Genomic DNA, 17,381 nt, shown 5'->3' with positions numbered 1-17,381 from the left:
AGTATTGTTAAATATTAATTCAATTATATATATATATATATATATATATATATATATATATATATATATATATATATATATATATATTTATTAAAAATACAAATTATTAATTTTGATGTCAGTAGAATTTTCAATCCAGTACTCCAGACTTTAATGTCACATGGTCCTTCAGTAATCATTGTAAAGGCTGATTTGGTGCTTAAGAAACTTGTATATTATCAATGTTGAGAACAGTTAATATTTTTGTGGAGGTTGGTTTTCATGATTGTTTGATGAGCATTTATTTGAAATAGAAATATTTTGTAACATTCAAAAAATACTTTACTCTTTCACTTTTGATCCATTTAATGCACCCTTGCTGAAAAAAAGTAATTTCTTTACAAATGTCATGTGCTGTCACAGTTGGATATTTGTATATTTATGTAAACACTATACATCAGATGCATTCGTATTGGCCGCAGACCATTGCTTGTGTGAGTGCAAGTTCTGTTCTGGTGTGGTTACTTTTCCAGTAGGAATTCTGTATTCTTTGAGGTTTTTTCCTGTCAGCAACAGCATCAGAGTTCCTGTCAGAGTTGCAGCCCAACTGCTTGCTGGGAGACCCAACTGCACAGGTGAGAGGGAAACAAACAAAAACTGTCTGAATACAGAGATGAAACCCAGAGGGTGTGTTGGACAGAGAGTGCATATGTGTGTGTGTCCACTCACAACTCCTAGCAGGTTGCTCAAGGCGATGTCTGTGTAAGCTGAAAGCAAGGCTGAAGAGAGAATAAATAATTTAGTTGTAGAAAAATGAAACAACACTACAAAGAATGTTTCTGTGCATTACTCACCATTTGCAATAGATAAGAGATGTGTTCTCCAGCTTAGTATGTAAAACACTCCTACAACCATGCAACCCAGAGCACCATTAAACCCTGAGAGGCCAGAGTACAGAAAGCTGTGCTGCACTGACATAGACAGACCTGCAGAAGGCAACAGAAAGAACTTGAGCCCATCCAGTTATTGACCTTGGCTTAGGGGGTCAGAGCTTTGCTAGTGTTAGACTAATGGCTGGTCAAACCTGCAGCTTATTCTGGCCAAAAACGACGCACTTTGACAGGTTTGTTTTGTTTCATGTGCAATTTTGGGGCTGAAATATTACTACAATAACACACTGGGATGTTAAAAATAATTTAGACCGAATTTGCGATAGGCTGCAGCAGGGATGACATATTTTTTGTAGCCCAAATCCATAAACAAGTTAGCATTAGAACTTCTGGTTCCATTATCCTGAAATCAATGGTTTTTAGGTTAAATGCCTGATTATCATGATGAACAAAATGTTTAAGAACTTCACAAAGCTTATTTTCTGCAATAGAAAAAATCCTTTTGGGTTTTTGTTGAGGGAAACGAGGGTGATGCTAACTTCCAGGTTAGCCTACAGAAATATTTAGCAGCTGGTGGTAGAGCTGTAGCCTATATCATGCAAGCAAAATGCCATCAATGGCTCTGGTGATTGGCTAAAACTAGTTTGTGTCTGGAACAGAGTGGCCAGTGAGTGAATACGACAGCATCACATTCTCTGGGACTGCATGTAATAGGCCTATTTGAGCAACTGCCATTGAGGCAAATATGAATAGGATCCTACTCCTAAGAAACTCAGGTATTTTGACTTCCTTACCATGGTTGTATACTTCTAACTGTATACTGCATAGTATTGACTGAATTGCCTACTATGCGAACCTGTAAACAATGTGCAACAATAAAGTTTTCAAAATGTATTATGCTTCATTGCCTAAAGAAGGTATTATGTATCTTATATGACATACTTCTTTCTTATGGGTCAGTTATTGAATTTCTTGGGTATTTTGTAAAATAATATTTGATATCTGGTGTGCACAAATGTATTCCGAGGGTTTGGGTCCTTGATTGTAGTACTGATTGTGAACTGAAGGTGGCGATGTATATTCATTACAGAATCTAGTTTCCAGTCTTTAGTTGCTGCTCATGTTCCTGTCCAATGCTTTCAGACTTCACTCACCGCCCACCATTCCCTAGAGCTTTCTTCTGTTTTAGCACATTATCTTTCTCTCTCTCTCTCTCTCTCTCTCTCTCTCTCTCTCTTTCTGCATTTTTCCACAGCATGGATCTATTCGTTAAAACTCAAGAACATGCCTCTTACGGTAACTGATATATATATTTCCTTGGCTGCATGCTCATATTTGATAACTTCTTTGCCTAAGTACACCATTTAGTCACCATCTGCTTTTCCTGACCATGGTACAGCTATACAAAACTTGCACCTTTCCATGAATTGGGTATAGACTGGATCATTTTTGGTGAATACTATTAATACTGTTAAATGCTATCCATCCATCTATCTTCTAATTTAATAAATTTAGTTTAATTTGGATCTTTGATCATTTAAATTAATGGTGATTATTGTTATATGGATTATAACAAAAAAAAAAAAAAATATATATATATATATATAAATATATATATATATATATATATATATATATATATATATATATATATATATATATATATATATATATATATATATATATATATATATATTTTTTTTTACATCAGGAGCCTGTTGACAGGTTTACAGATTTCAAGCTGACACAAACTGGTAAACATCCGTAGACGACATACTAATAAAACAGTTTGTGTTGTGTTGAAAATTTCTATTTCTACTATGGGGTTTCATGATTAGTGTGTCACTTAAATAGTTTGAGATTTGAAGAATAGATTTAAAAGATTCCTTCTCCAGCACACACACACACACACACACACACACACACACACAATCTTGAGTGCAGAAGGGAATCGGGTCTTCATTTCCAATGCAAATGCTGTGAATCACAAGGCATGCAATATTTTTTTGGTGTTTCCATAACTCATCTCTGATCCGGTTATATAACGCTTACAATACACTATGCTGCAATTCTATAAACTAAATTTAACATCTGTGACCCAGAATGGATTCATTATATTCCTAGTTTCAATATCACCATGGTTACGGGCTCCTCTTGTGCATCCGTGTGTGCGGGATCATCAGTTGTGAACCCATGTTAACTTCAGTGGGTTTATACTGTGAGTCATGAAGAGAGGACAGCATGAACAGCCTGTCGTCTAAACACTGGATCTCATTATCAGTGGACCACACTTCGTGCTGCGGGACAGGATTACTAGTCCCCGTTCAGTCTCGATTTAGTGAAATCTTTGGACAAACAAACATATAAACCCCTTTTAGTTCTATTGCATTTCTTATGACTCTTCTTCTCTACAATTAAACCAAACCTCTGAACTTAATATCTTTGGTGTGGAGGGTCCTGAGAATTAATTGTAGACTTATTTTGTTGTGGATTAGACTTAGATGAGATGAGATGAGATTCATAAGAATCATATTCTTTTAAAAGGACTTTATGTCTTGGGTCTAATTGTGAAAGATTCATCAGGGCTCTTTATTCCATTTAAACTCCTCAACTACCTGTCATACAGAAACAGTTTTTCACATTCCAGTCAATTTCCAAAGATTTACGAGCTCATTATGAGTATAATGAGGAAAACAGATTTGGCTTGTCCCAGAAATCATGGCTTTAATTTAAAACTTTTATGTTTATTACTTGAAAATATTATGTAAATCTAAATTTAAGCTTTATTTAGAGCCAAATTCTGGTAAGAAGGTTTACAAAATTACAAACCTCATTTAAATGAATAGGAAATAAAACGTTTGTTTCAGCTCCTGAGGTTGATCATCAACATTATTCATGATATCAGATCAGAAAACCGTACCTGTACAATAGCTTGATAGTAATTGGGAAGATCTCTAAAAGAACACTCTTAAGAAGAGTGGCTGTTTCTCTGTAAGCTTCTTTCTGGTAAAATACAGATGTAATTTCATACTGTGGCAAGAGAGGACTTCTACACCAGGGAGAGAGGAGTGAACCATAAATCGATTAAAAAAAGAGGAGAATGGGATGGTAAGATGAGAGCAGGGATAAGAGTGGTATTGATTGGATGGTGAGGATGTGTAGAGTGTGTGTGTGTGTGTGTGTGAGGGACGGTCTACAGATAACGGGTCTTTGGAAGTCTTACATTCAGGGCAGGATCCCAGTTCCCAGAAGTCCCTCTGGCACATGTCTACCCCTCATGCCCCCACCCCCAACTTCTGAAAAATTATTATTTATTTTGCCCACATAAAATTATTTGACGTTTTTTTTCATGTGCATTCAGAAGGGAATTGAAATTAAATTAAATTGAGAATGCATTATCATTTCAGTCGCTGAATCTGCAGGTAGCAGACAGAACACAGAATTTGAATGTAAAGAGGCAGATATCAAATTAATTGAAATGTAAGAAATTCGACAGTACTTTTTTAATTTAGAGAGGTAAACTCTGTATGTGAGTGTAATGATAAAACCTTTCATATTCATCCGGAAGAAGGAGGCGGGAACCGGCGGACAATCAAATAACCTTTTAATACAAAATAAACACAAAACAGCGCACCAGCCCCTCACGGACGACTGGTGCGCTCAAATAAAAATCTAAACACAACTAAAAGCCCAGGCCTGGTCCTCTCTCGTCCTTCACTGTCGTCGCTCCAGTTTTATATCCTTCCATCTCCTCCGTGGGCCTCGAGACCGGCGGGTCGAACAGGTGTAGTTCATCTCCAATCACTCCACCGGCCTCGCTCCCACGTCCCTCGGCCCCGCCCCACTCGTCACAGTGAGAGAGATGTGTGAAAAGTCACTTCTGCTTACTAAGGCTGCATTTATTCGATCAAAAATACAATAAAACCAGAAATATTGTGAAATACGATTACAGTTTTGACTGTTCTCAGTTTTATTATATATTCATCGATGTATTTTATTTAAGCATGTGAGACTTGATTCACATGATTCTTCAAATCATTCTGATTTGCCGCTCGAGAAACATTTCTCATTATCATAAGAGTTGCATACAGTTGTGCTGCTTTTTTTTCTTTTTTTGGAAAATTTTTCTCATTTTTAAAAATCATATCAGTTATTCAATCAGTTAAAGAACAGCATTTATTTGAAATATAAATATTTAATAACATAATAAATGCCTTTTGATCAGTTTAACCTTTAAAGAATCCATGCTGAATGAAAGTATTTATTTCTATAAAAAAATACAGATCCCAGACTTTTGAACAGCAGTGAATGCACCGAGGGCCCTGATGTTCAGCTTCGTTTATCAGTCTCAGAAGGTGCAGCCTGAGACTTTAGAGGCCCCAGACAGTCTGAACCACTGGCTCCATCCATAATCCAGCACTGTTTTCTCTCCATCTGTCTTCTACAGTTCAAACCCTCTAGCAATCTGAACCCTTTCCAAATTAAATTTAAATGTTCTGCTGACACACAGACAGGGTAAGAGACAAGGAAAAGGCAGAAAAGGGATTCTTCCTTTCTAAAATCAACCCCCTCACTACTACGGGGAATAACAGACAGCTGTCTTACAAACACGGATATACCGCTGAGTCCCTGACAAGCCCAAAGACTCTTTGCTGCTCCTTTATGGAATATTACATGAGAGCTTTGAAGTTTGTGAGCGTGAATCACACTGCAGGCGATGAAATGAAACAGTGTGTGTTATGTGTGTGGGTGTTGTGCTGGGAATGAGGTATACCTACTCCTCTCACTCTCTCTCTCTCTCTCTCTCTCTCTCTCTCACACACACACACACACACACACACACACACACATACACACAAAGTCACACAAAGTCTACCCAACCTCTGTAGTGTCTTTGTGTCTGCGATGACTCATATGTCTCTGTACAGCTGTGTATAGAAAACATAAAGGAGAAAGAAAGACTGTCTGTTTATATGGGAGAGAGAATGAGTGAAAGGGTAAAAAACATCTTCCATGGTCTTGAGGTGGTAAACGTAACAGTAAAACTGGCTTATTATCAAACGGCTGGTGCAAATCATTATCTTCTGCATAGTGGGCATTTGAGGAAATCTGTTTGCAGGCTGCTTTAGCTGAGTAAATCACAGCTACACAGCCAGAATACTCAGCACAAAGCCCTAGAGAACCCAAGATTTAGCCAAAATGTATGATTTGTTACAATTATCTCTATCCCACATCCTTCCAAGCCACTATGCAGATGCTCCAAAAAACTAATTTACTATATATTGCTACGAAGTGTCTCTTTCATAGCTCAAACGCTTTCTCATATTATGTTGAAGTAACAATTTTGAAAAGAAAATAGATACCTTTTCAGCATATAGAAACAGCATAGAGCTTTATAATGAATGTGGATGGCATTGTTCAGATAATTTGGTCTTGGATTTTTTCTGAGAAAATTTTCATATTTAGATCTTTGACTTGTTTGGTTTAAATTCAGTCATGTTGGGGTCTTGGAGAAACCTTTGAGATATAATTTCTTCAGAACACTGTTCTGCTGATATTTGCTTTTAATTTCTGACTCACCTGCCATAGTGCTAATGCCAGAGCCCAGGAGGGCATAGACAGCCAGGATGGGTGAGAAGAGGAAAACAGCACCCAGGATGAGCAGAGACGGGCCTACAGTCCCACATGCAAAGATCTGCCCTACGCCCAACACCACCCCCTGCAGGAGCTGATGGGAACAGCAAACACACCTCTAGATGAAGCCTAAATACATTACCAATGTCTTTATATTACATATCAATGCATATTAATGTAAATTTATCCTACCATGTAAAAATATGGATTAAAATAAAATTTGAATGTTTTTGAAAGAAGTCTATTATGCTCGCCAAGGCTGCATTTATTTGAATAATAAAAAAGTAAAGCAAATAGAAAGTTAAAGAACAGCATTTATTTGCAACAGAAATATTTTGTGACATTCTAAATGTCATTTGATAATTTTTTGAATGGTAGTGTATCTTTTTATTATCTATAGTAGCTTATCTTAAATACTATAAAATATCCTTTCCTGCTTTGATATATTTTCTATTGAAACAGGAAACCGACGACATATCCATTGTTATAGACATTATTAAAATTATCCTAAATTATGTTAAAAGATTGTTTTGTCAGCTTTTACAAGCATATAGATCAAAATCTTGCACATTTACTGATATTATACCCATCTTATTCCTGTCACAATGCTGTGCATGAATCATTTGTTGACTCAAGCTAGATATAATATAATGTAATTTTAGAAGCCAATTTTAATGGGCTTTTAACTCTGTTTCTTTCACATTGAATATTTATGACAGCGAGAGATAAAAACAGATACATATATAATATAAATATAAAAATATAAATATAAAATTATATAAATATAAAAATTATTCTCCATTATTTCTGTCAGCCCTGTGCACCCATCATTACCGGATCAAGCTGTTTCCATGGAGACGTGGTAAAAGCACATATACTATTTAGTGCAAAAATACATAGGCTATAAACAGCCCATGACAGTCAGCTGCTTTAGTGTGTCAGAGAAGGCAGATCAGCCCAATGCACCCTAATGTCATTCAACAGACCAGATTAATGCAATAAATATGATCATCATCATGACATAACACATCTCAGGAGAGATGTGAAATGGAAGCATGCTGAAGATATATGGAGGAATGAATAGACCACTGTGTGTACAGATAAAGGAGGTTAAAGAGGCAAAACAGGAAGATGGCAAATAAAAAGACAGAGCTATGGCAGACCGAGAGTGGACAATATGACAAGGGAATGAGAGGCAGAGCGAGAGTTGACAATATAACTAAATTTAATCAATAAGATGGCAGGAAAGATATTTTAAGAGCATGAATGGCAAATAATTTTTGGTTGCCTTTTTAAATCACCATGTTGCTGCAATTCTGTTTCATCCACTCACCTGTGGAACATGGAGTTGAGAGTGGTTGGTGTTTCCTGGCGCCCCTGGTGGCTGGGCAGGATGGTTGGGAAAATAGGGGTTAGAAGTGCCAGTACAGGCCAGATACAGCAGGATGACTGTGTTAAAGGGGAAGACGCTCACTGGTAAATCCCAGCTATCCAGAACTGGAGCCAAAGTGCTGGAAAGAAAAGTCCTGAGACAGGAGAGAAGAGGGTTGTTTGGGTCTGGAATGGTGAGCAAATATTTGTTTCGTCTTATGAATGCGACAGAATAATGTGTTTCGTATCTGTGAATTGTATGCATCTCACGTTGCAGCTCCACCGAGACACACAGGCAGCAGAAGCCACCAGTACCAGTCTCCAGCCGAACTGAACACTCCCATTAGCAGAGCCACCAGCATCCCATTAAAACCATGAAGGCCACTGGATACTTCCTCACTGCAGGTTAGGATCACATGTCAGACTGGAATCAACATGTACTTCTCTTCTAGCCATGTCTGCCATGTGCTTAGATAAATTGTGTTTTTCAATAGACCAGGGGAATACTTAGATGCATCATTAGATGCAGATACAGTGTGTTCTCTTACGAGAGCTCTCTCGTACTGCGTCTTAGCTAAGACGCTACGGGAAAAGTCTCTTTTCACGAAATACTGAAGCAAAAAATTATCCTTAATTTTGTATTTTTGTAAAGCGCATTTGCAGCAGTACACAGCCATAGGCGAGACGGCTCGTTCGCTCATTGGCTTGTTCTGCGGCAACTGCACAGCCTATCGAGCGCGGGCTGATGCAACATCAGACCAATAAGGGCGCTTCGCGCCCTTCTTGCCACTTCCCGCCGAAACGGGTGTGGCCCAACCTATAAAAGGAGCTCGAAAAGGCTGACTCACCTGATTTTTCATCTCTTCAGCGAAGCTCACGCATCGCTGGATCACGGAGGAAGCAAGCGCCGTCTGAGAAAGCACATCAGCAGGACGAGCCATTCTGAAGCTGCTGGCATCGCCGCCTTCCATTGCCGTTCCTGCTGCGCTATCCGGCGCCTATATCCTTTCAATCCTGTTATATACAAGCTGTTCTTTATGTGTGTGTGTGTGTTCGCCCTGCGACACACACTCGTAAAAGAGCTCGCGTCTTTTTTAAGATGCCTTCCTGCGGCTCGTCAGAGCCCCACTCAGCGAGGGAGACCGGTACGTCATCTGTGTCTCCTGCCTGGGTGAAGATCATGCAGCGCTCGCTCGCTGACGGCGGATGCCCCCACTGCGAGCTGTTGCCATGGTGACTCTGAGGACTCGCCTGGCCTTTTTCTCTGAGCCTGCATTCTCCGCTGCGCTGAGGCGCCGTAAAAGCATCGCTTCCAGCGGATTCCGGAACCGTCTTCAGCTCAACCGAGCTCGCCGGTTCGCCCTGCTTCACCGGCCCCCCCTGCATCGCTTCCCGGTGGGCAGCGCCCGCTGTTTGCCGGCGCGTCGTCCGAGGAAGTCGATCTCAGGGCCGCGTCGGGGGAAGAGGACACGCGCTCTCTGCTAGCTTCGGGCAGTGAGGGCTGGGCGAGCTCCGAGGATCTCGCGCCTTCTGCTCAGAAGCCCAGCAGACGAGCTGACATCGAGAAGGAGCCGGGGCGAATGATCGTGTTGGCCGCGATGAGTCTCGGCCGCGAGTGGTTTGCACCAGCGCCCCCCCCTCTCGTTCCCGGCTGGATGGTATTTCCCTTTCGGATGAGCGTACTTCTCAAAGCCCGCCTCATTTCTTCCTGAGCTTCACGAAGAGGTGGCGAAGGCTTGGAACGCTCCATATTCAGCACGAACTCGTTCGTCTGTCTCACTAGCATTCTCCACACTGATGATGCTAAAAACAGGAACTACCACTCACTTCCGCCAGTGGAACAGGCGATAGCGACGCACCTTTGTCCACCCTCTGCTGGACGGCGGCAAAAGCGGTGTTGCCATCTAAAGCCTCCTGTGTGACGCTGCGTCGGCGCTACTAACGATGGCTGCTTCATCGAAGCGCAGGTGTACGAGTTCCGCTGTGGCCGAGCTCTCACCCAAGCGCGCCGCTGTTTCAGTTCCAGGAATTGTGACTGTCTCAGCGTTTTCTGCAATGCGCAAGCCTGCACAGTTGCCCGCTTGCCTGCACACAAAAGCCGTTATCACAACAGCTTCAGCAACGCAGCTCGAGACCCCCGTTCTCGCTCTACTGGCCGTCGCCCCGCGCCGCGGGGACCGCGGCAGAGGATTACGGTGAGGCCGGGAGCCCCGAAGCCATCCTGGGAAAGCCATCTACGCATGCTGCATGACGCTGCGTCGGCACTACACACGATGGCTGCTTCATCGAAGCGCCGGTGTACGAGTTCCGCTGCGGCCGGGCTCTCACCTAAGCGCGCCGCTGTTTCAGTTTCCAGAGATTGTGACTGTTTCAGCGTTGTTTGCAATGCGCAAGCCTGTACGGTTGCCCGCTTGCCTGCACACGAAAACCGTTATCACGGCTACCCAGATATTTCCCTAAAAAAAAGGTGTAATTTCTGGTGTCCCGGCCACGGCCGATGGTGCTATAAATGAAGTGACGATGCACACTGCTCAGTGCCCATCTCCGCATATAAGCACAGCCCTTCACACAGGGCTCGCGCCTATAAAAGCGACTCAAGTCGATCACGCGCACTACATAGTAGACGTGCCCACTCCTCAGTGCCCACAATCACTATGTCACACGCGTCATGTGGTTTCTGTAAAAACGAAACCCGTGCACGTTCGTCCGGCCACGGCCGATGGTGCTATAAATGTAGTGACGATGCCCACTCCTCAGTGCCCATCTCCACATGTAAGCACAGCCCTGCACACAGGGCCTGCGCCCATAATGTCGACTCAAGTCGGTCGCGCACACTGCATAGTAAACGTGCCCACCCCTCAGTGCCCACTATTACTATGTCACACGCGTCATGTGGTTTCTGTAAAAACGAAACCCGTGCGTGCTCGTCCGGCCACGGCCGATGGTGCTATAAATGCAGTGACGATGCCCACTACCCAGTGCCCATCTCCACATATAAGCACAGCCCTGCACACAGGGCTAGCGCACATAAGATCGACACAGATCGGTCGAGCGCGCCGCATAGTAAACGTGCCCACTTCCCAGTGCCCACATACACTATGTCACATACGGCGCGGGGCTTCTGTAAAAACGAGGCCCGTGCACGTACATTCTGCACAGGCAGACAGCGAGTTTAAAGTGGTAAAAGTGCACACATGCAGCCCACGGTTACTCGCAGATATATCGAGTCCCACGGGACCCGCTCAGCCTCCCTCCAGTCGGTTAAGCGCCGGAACGGGGTCGAGGAAGAGCGATCTGCCCGCTGTGATCAACGCGCTCCCCGCCTCAGATGCGCAGCACACTCGAGCGCCGCTGTTGCCCAGTCAACAGAGCGCGTTTCGCATCCAGCCCTTAGCCATTCATGCAAATGCATGGTCAGTGCTTCCAGGGGTTTCGGATTGGGTGCTAGGCATTATAAAGAGAGGCTACACGCTACAGTTTTCTCGACGCCCACCGTGCTTTTCAGCGCGCGTCGAAACTACGGTCAAAACAGAAGTAGCACACATACTTCGGGCCGAAATATCAAAACTGTTGAGCAAAGGGGCTGTAGAGCCTGTGTCTCAAAGCGAGGGGGGGCTGTACAGCAGATACTTTCTGGTGCCCAAGAGAGACGGGGGTCTCCGGCCCATACTGGATCTAAGACAGCTGAACAGGCATTGATGAAACGCAGTTTCAAAATGCTCACGACCAGGAAGCTCCTCGCGCAGATTCGCAGAGGGGACTGGTTCATGTCAATAGATCTGAAGGACGCGTATTTTCAAATACAGATAGCGTCAAACCACAGGCGATATTTGAGATTCGCCTTCGAGGGCCAGGCATACCAGTTTGCAGTCCTGCCATTCGGCTTGTCCGTAGCTCCTCGTACGTTTACGAGGTGCATGGCTGCAGCGCTCGCTCCTCTTAGACTCAGAGGCACACGAGTGCTGAATTATTTGGACGACTGGCTGGTTCTGGCCCGATCATGAGCGGAGCTCATGGACCACAGAGCCGTTTTACTCGATCACCTCGAGAAGCTCGGCCTCAGTGTCAATTGGGTGAAGAGTTCGCTGAACCCCAGTCAGATGATCCTGTTTCTGGGTATAGTTCTGAACTCGTGTTCCATGACGGCGCGGCTGTCACCACAGCGCGCGATGGGCATTCAGCGTGCAGCGAGTTCTTTCCGCTGTGGAGCGACTGTGTCGCTCAAACACTGTCAAAAGATGCTGGGTTTCATGGCCTCAGCATCTCCGGTTCTGCGGCTGGGCCTGCTCCGCATGCGCCCCCTGCAGTTCTGGCTGAAGGCTCGGGTGCCGCGCAGAGCGTGGGCGTCTGGCCGGCTGCATTTCAAGGTCGATCAGAGCTGTGTTGCGGCTCTAGCACCTTGGACAGCGAACGGCTGGTACCGATCAGGTGTAAGCCTGGGGACTTCCCCGAGTGTGAAAATGGTGTCGACGGACGCCTCCACTTCGGGATGGGGAGCGCTGCTCGAAGGCAGACCGTCCTTTGGCCTATGGTCAGAATGGGAAAAGCTCCATCATATCAACTGCCTGGAAATGCTGGCAGTGGAGAACGCGCTGACGCGCTTTTGTCCCCATATCAAGGATCACCACGTCATAGTCCGTTCGGACAACATGTCCGTGGTGTCCTACATAAATCGCCAGGTCGGTCTCGGGTCCCGAAACCTGTGCAGGCTGACGGAACGCCTCCTGATTTGGGCTCAGCGCAACGTGTGCTCGCTGAGAGCAGTGCATGTGCCTGGACTGCAGAATCTGGGTCCAGACAGGCTGTCCAGGGGCAATGTTCCTACGGGCGAATGGTCTCTACACCCGCAAACAGTCCGGCTGTTGTGGCAGAGATTTGGCATGGCGGAGGTGGACCTCTTTGCGTCCCACGAAGACGCTCACTGCCCCGCGTTCTTTTCCAAGAACGAAAGCACGCTGTCACGGAGATGGCCGTGCTGCCCGCTTTATGCGTTCCCTCCCGTCTCCCTCCTTCCAGAGGTGATAGAACGGGTGAGAGAAACGAGATGTTCAATACTGCTTGTAGCACCTCTTTGGAAGAACCAACCATGGTTCCCAGATTTGATGCAGTTAGCAGATGTCGCCCCGTGGCCGGTACCATTGAGGAGAGACCTCCTCTCGCAGGCCAGGGGCTCGATTTGGCACCCTCAACCGGAGTTGTGGTCCCTCTATGTATGGGCACTCAATGGTTACCCGCTGATCTCGCAGTGAGAGTGCTAAATACCATCACTCAGGCTAGAGCTCCGTCGACACGACGTCTGTATGCCTCGAAGTGGTCGGTGTTCTCCAGCTGGTGCACAGCTCGAGGTTATTCACCCCTTAGTTGTGAGGTGACGGAGGTCCTCTCCTTCCTTCAGGAGCTGTTGGATAAGGGCAGAGCCCCATCCGCGCTCAAAGTTTATGTGGCTGCCATCGCGGCGTTTTCTGAAACGGCGTCCGGTCAGTCAATAGGAAGGAATGATTTAGTCATCCGGTTCCTCAGAGGAGCTAGGAGGCTGAATCCTCCCAGACCTCCGTCAGTCCCTATGTGGGACCTCGCGGCGGTTTTGGAGGCCTTGAAAGGTCCCCCTTTCAAGCCTATCCAATCGATTAGCCTTCAGCATCTGTCGTTCAAGACAGTATTCTTGTTGGCTCTCGCTTCTGTGAAGTGTGTGGGTGATTTGCACGCGCTCTCGGTGAGCCAGTCGTGCTTGGAGTTTGGGCCCAATGACTCAAGAGTCATACTCAAACCTAGGCACGGTTATGTGCCGAAATCCCTCAACACACCGTTTCGGGCTCAGGTTATTGCCCTGTCTGCCCTGCCGGTGTCAGGGGAGGATGGAGACTCGAGTCTTCTTTGCCCTGTCAGGGTTTTAAGAGCTTATGTGTCTCGCTCTGCTGCCTTTCGGCAGACGGAGCAGCTATTTGTCTCGTTCGGTGGGCGTTCCAAGGGAATGGCTGTTTCGAGACAGACTCTATCCAGATGGATAGTTGACGCCATAGCGTTAGCTTACGCTTCCAGGGGCCTTCAGTGCCCGTTGGGCGTCAGAGCACACTCCACAAGAGGCATCGCCTCGTCGTGGGCGTGGTCTACTGGGATCTCCTTGCAGGATATATGTATGGCGGCAGGTTGGGCCTCGCCGTCTACATTTATCAGGTTCTATAACCTGGAGGTTCCCGCCTTGCAAGCCAGGCTGCTGTCGGTATAGGCGAATCAGGGCCCTGAGGGGAATTCTGAGTTCACGAGCGCTATGCGCTGCCGACTGTTATATGGGCAGTATTGCGTAAGACCCGCATTGCCACATTGGTCAGGCCTTGCCTCGGCTGTGTGACGTCATATTGCCGCATCTACGGATGCTGCTAGATATGGGACGGAGGGCTTTTTCCCTTTTCTGTCCTGGACTCTCTGTGAGTCCCTCAGGTGACTGTGCACTGTAAATCCTGGGCGTTGCTTCAGGTTTATTGGTGTGTGATCCCTGCGCGCACGGCGTTTTACACTGGGTTCCCGTAGCGTCTTAGCTAAGACGCAGTACGAGAGAGCTCTCGTAAGAGAACGTACTCGGTTACTAAACGTAACCTCGGTTCTCTCTAGAAGAGCGAACGAGTACTGCGTTCTCTGCCGTGCGCACGATTCACTCTGGTTCGCTTCGGCGATGAAATAAATCAGGTGAGTCAGCCTTTTCGAGCTCCTTTTATAGGTTGGGCCACACCCGTTTCGGCGGGAAGTGGCAAGAAGGGCGCGAAGCGCCCTTATTGGTCTGATGTTGCATCAGCCCGCGCTCGATAGGCTGTGCAGTTGCCGCAGAACAAGCCAATGAGCGAACGAGCCGTCTCGCCTATGGCTGTGTACTGCTGCAAATGCGCTTTACAAAAATACAAAATTAAGGATAATTTTTTGCTTCAGTATTTCGTGAAAAGAGACTTTTCCCGTAGCGTCTTAGCTAAGACGCAGTACTCGTTCGCTCTTCTAGAGAGAACCGAGGTTACGTTTAGTAACCGAGTACGTTTTCTGAGATAAGTGTGTTTTCTGTGTGCATGAATTGCTTTAGAGTGTATTGCTTTAGAGCTGTATTATATTTATTCTTTTTTTGTTATATCTGTTTTGTTAAAATCATCTCATCATCACTTGACAACAGACTGTTTTCACACAATTGTTTGTCTAGGCCGCAGCTGTAAAAGCAGTTTGTGCCTCTGAGATTTGTTTTTGTAGGTTTGCATCTGTTTATTCTTGTAACTGCTTGTGTTTGTGCATTCTGTTGTACATAATATACAGAACAATACATGTTTGTTTTTGCCTGAGTATACTTTTATTTGTGCATTTGTGCATGCAAATGTAATTTTATGAATGTGTGGGGGTGAAAGTTCTCACCGGTCCTGTCCCAGGATTATAGCTGTGAAGGTGGAGGCCAAAAGACCAAGCATCCCCAGCAGAGCCTGCCAGGGGCTCTCCAGCAGCAGCGCTGCCAAAATCAGAGCTCCACTCAGGGGGTTGTTTAGTAGAATCACACATGAGATCCCACGCAAAATCCACTCAACCAGCTGCAGCGGGAAGAATTTATCTGGGAGAAAATAGAGAATTCACCAAAAATGAATATTCTGTCATCATTTATTGGTGTTTCAAAACCTATATAATTTTGTTTCTTCTGCAGAATACAAAAGATGGTTAGCAGAATATGTTAATAGCAGGTATTGCTCTCTTCACAAAAGAATGTGGATGGGAAAAGTGCTGGGTAGTAACCAATTCCAAACTGGATTACGTAATTGAAGTATTACATTTTATAGTGTTCAAAATCAGATTACAGTTACATTTTTATGGATTACAAGATTGCAGATTATTCACACAGTGGCAGTATTATTAATCATTTATTGATCTGAATGTTCTGTACAGTAGAGTAGTGGTCTCTTACCCTGCATGTGGGTATGTAATTTCTGCATTTCTCCAGTGCAGTACAGCAGGGCACTGTCGAAACGCTGTTTTAGGCCTCCGGGCCGCTGTGGTGTGTTTTTTCCAAAATCCATTCAAATTCTGAAACCATGCGGCCACTAGAGAATTTCAGTCTGAACTCTGTTTAATCCAGACTTCCACTTTCCTACACTGTTCTCTCCCCTTTTCTCTCACCTTCTCCCCAGTCTTTTTTTTCAGACAGCCTACGTTCTGTACTCTCTCACTTCTCTTGTTCTCTCTTCACATGTGAAGGTTAATATTATATCTTATTTAACTACATGTATTGTAACACATTATCCCTGACTAGACAGAGATGGACAAAGTTCAGATAGCATCTTCTGTATTTCTCTGAATGATCCATGTTTCTGTTACCCTTGTGTTTAGTTCATTTGTTATAAGATCTGGTCTGTATTTCAAGCAATTGCAGCGTGAAACAACATATTGGTGTTTCTGCCTTAATTTTTTTTCATTTATCACTTCAATTCAAATCAAACTAATTTTCTCATTTTTATTTGAATCCGATTGTCTATAAAGTCCTGTCTTTTAAATATGTAAAAACTAATAATGCAATACACAGCCCAGCCCATCTTTATAAATGAATAGACATTAAAAAAGTAAAAGAACAGAAACAGAACTTCATTCATGTGTTTGTATTCTGTGCCGAGAGTATCATTTGTGAACCCAGACTGCATTATATAATCAGCAGTCAATGCTGAAAGAGGGGCCCACAGTTCAGTGTCTTTGACATGCCTGTTACAACATAAATAAGTCCTGCCGGAACAAAAGAGGTTTACTTTTCAGCTTACAAGGGGTCAGTGAGTAAGCAGTTTGTAGTCTAAGTGAGTCTGTCAATGAATGACGTAAACTTGTTTCTGTTTAGAGCTCTAGAGGGAGGTGGGGTTTAAATAGATAGATAGATAGATAGATAGATAGATAGATAGATAGATAGATAGATAGATAGATAGATAGATAGATAGATAGATAGATAGATCTCAATCTATCACTCATTTTCAATGTCTTGTTATTTTTTTACTCTCCCGTGTTCAGTCAGCGGTTGAATTATTGACTGCAGTCAAGCTGAATCAATGAGTGCCAACAGAAACTAGACAGAAATACAAAGACACCCACATAAGCACAGAGAGGAAAAGCAGAGAAGTAATTGTCCAGCCCCTCTTCTGATGCTGTTTATGGGATATTTGTGAATAGCATAAAAATACCCAACATGGCCTGGACAATCACAGCCTGTCTGAATAACTAAAAGTAAACCAACTACTCACAGTCAGGTCTGCATGAAAATAACAGTGACTCTAGGCATGTGTAAGCTTTCATTTCTCTATATGTAATATAAAATAAGCAAATGTGGCTGTATGTGCAGAGTTGTTTCCCAATCTCACTTTCCTCCCTGTGCACCTTTTAAACTCTTTTTTTTTCAGTCATCAATTTTTCAGTTAGAGCATCTGTGTGTGTGTGTGTGTGGGTTGAGGAGACCCAGAAGCAAACACGCCCTTCCATTGATTGATAGTCACCCTGACTCAAAGTCTCTGA

At 44.2% G+C, this 17,381-nt stretch overlaps 1 protein-coding gene across 1 annotated transcript; it reads right to left on the bottom strand.

Moving 5' to 3' along the window:
• Positions 1-127: 127 nt before the first annotated feature.
• si:dkey-183c6.7 (urea transporter 2) lies at positions 128-16,025 on the bottom strand. Its single transcript, XM_059522104.1, has 8 exons — positions 15,799-16,025; positions 15,261-15,450; positions 8,145-8,273; positions 7,837-8,029; positions 6,450-6,597; positions 834-965; positions 709-758; positions 128-606 (listed from the first exon to the last, which is right to left on the bottom strand). Exons 1-8 carry the CDS (start codon positions 15,908-15,910, stop codon positions 430-432), a joined length of 1,131 nt encoding a protein of 376 aa, XP_059378087.1. The 5' UTR covers positions 15,911-16,025; the 3' UTR covers positions 128-429.
• Positions 16,026-17,381: the final 1,356 nt, after the last annotated feature.

This window comes from Carassius carassius, chromosome 3, assembly GCF_963082965.1.
Source record: "Carassius carassius chromosome 3, fCarCar2.1, whole genome shotgun sequence".
Classification (NCBI taxonomy): Eukaryota; Metazoa; Chordata; class Actinopteri; order Cypriniformes; family Cyprinidae; genus Carassius; species Carassius carassius.
Note: the sequence above shows the minus strand (reverse complement) of the source record. Positions and strands in the feature narration are given on the sequence as shown.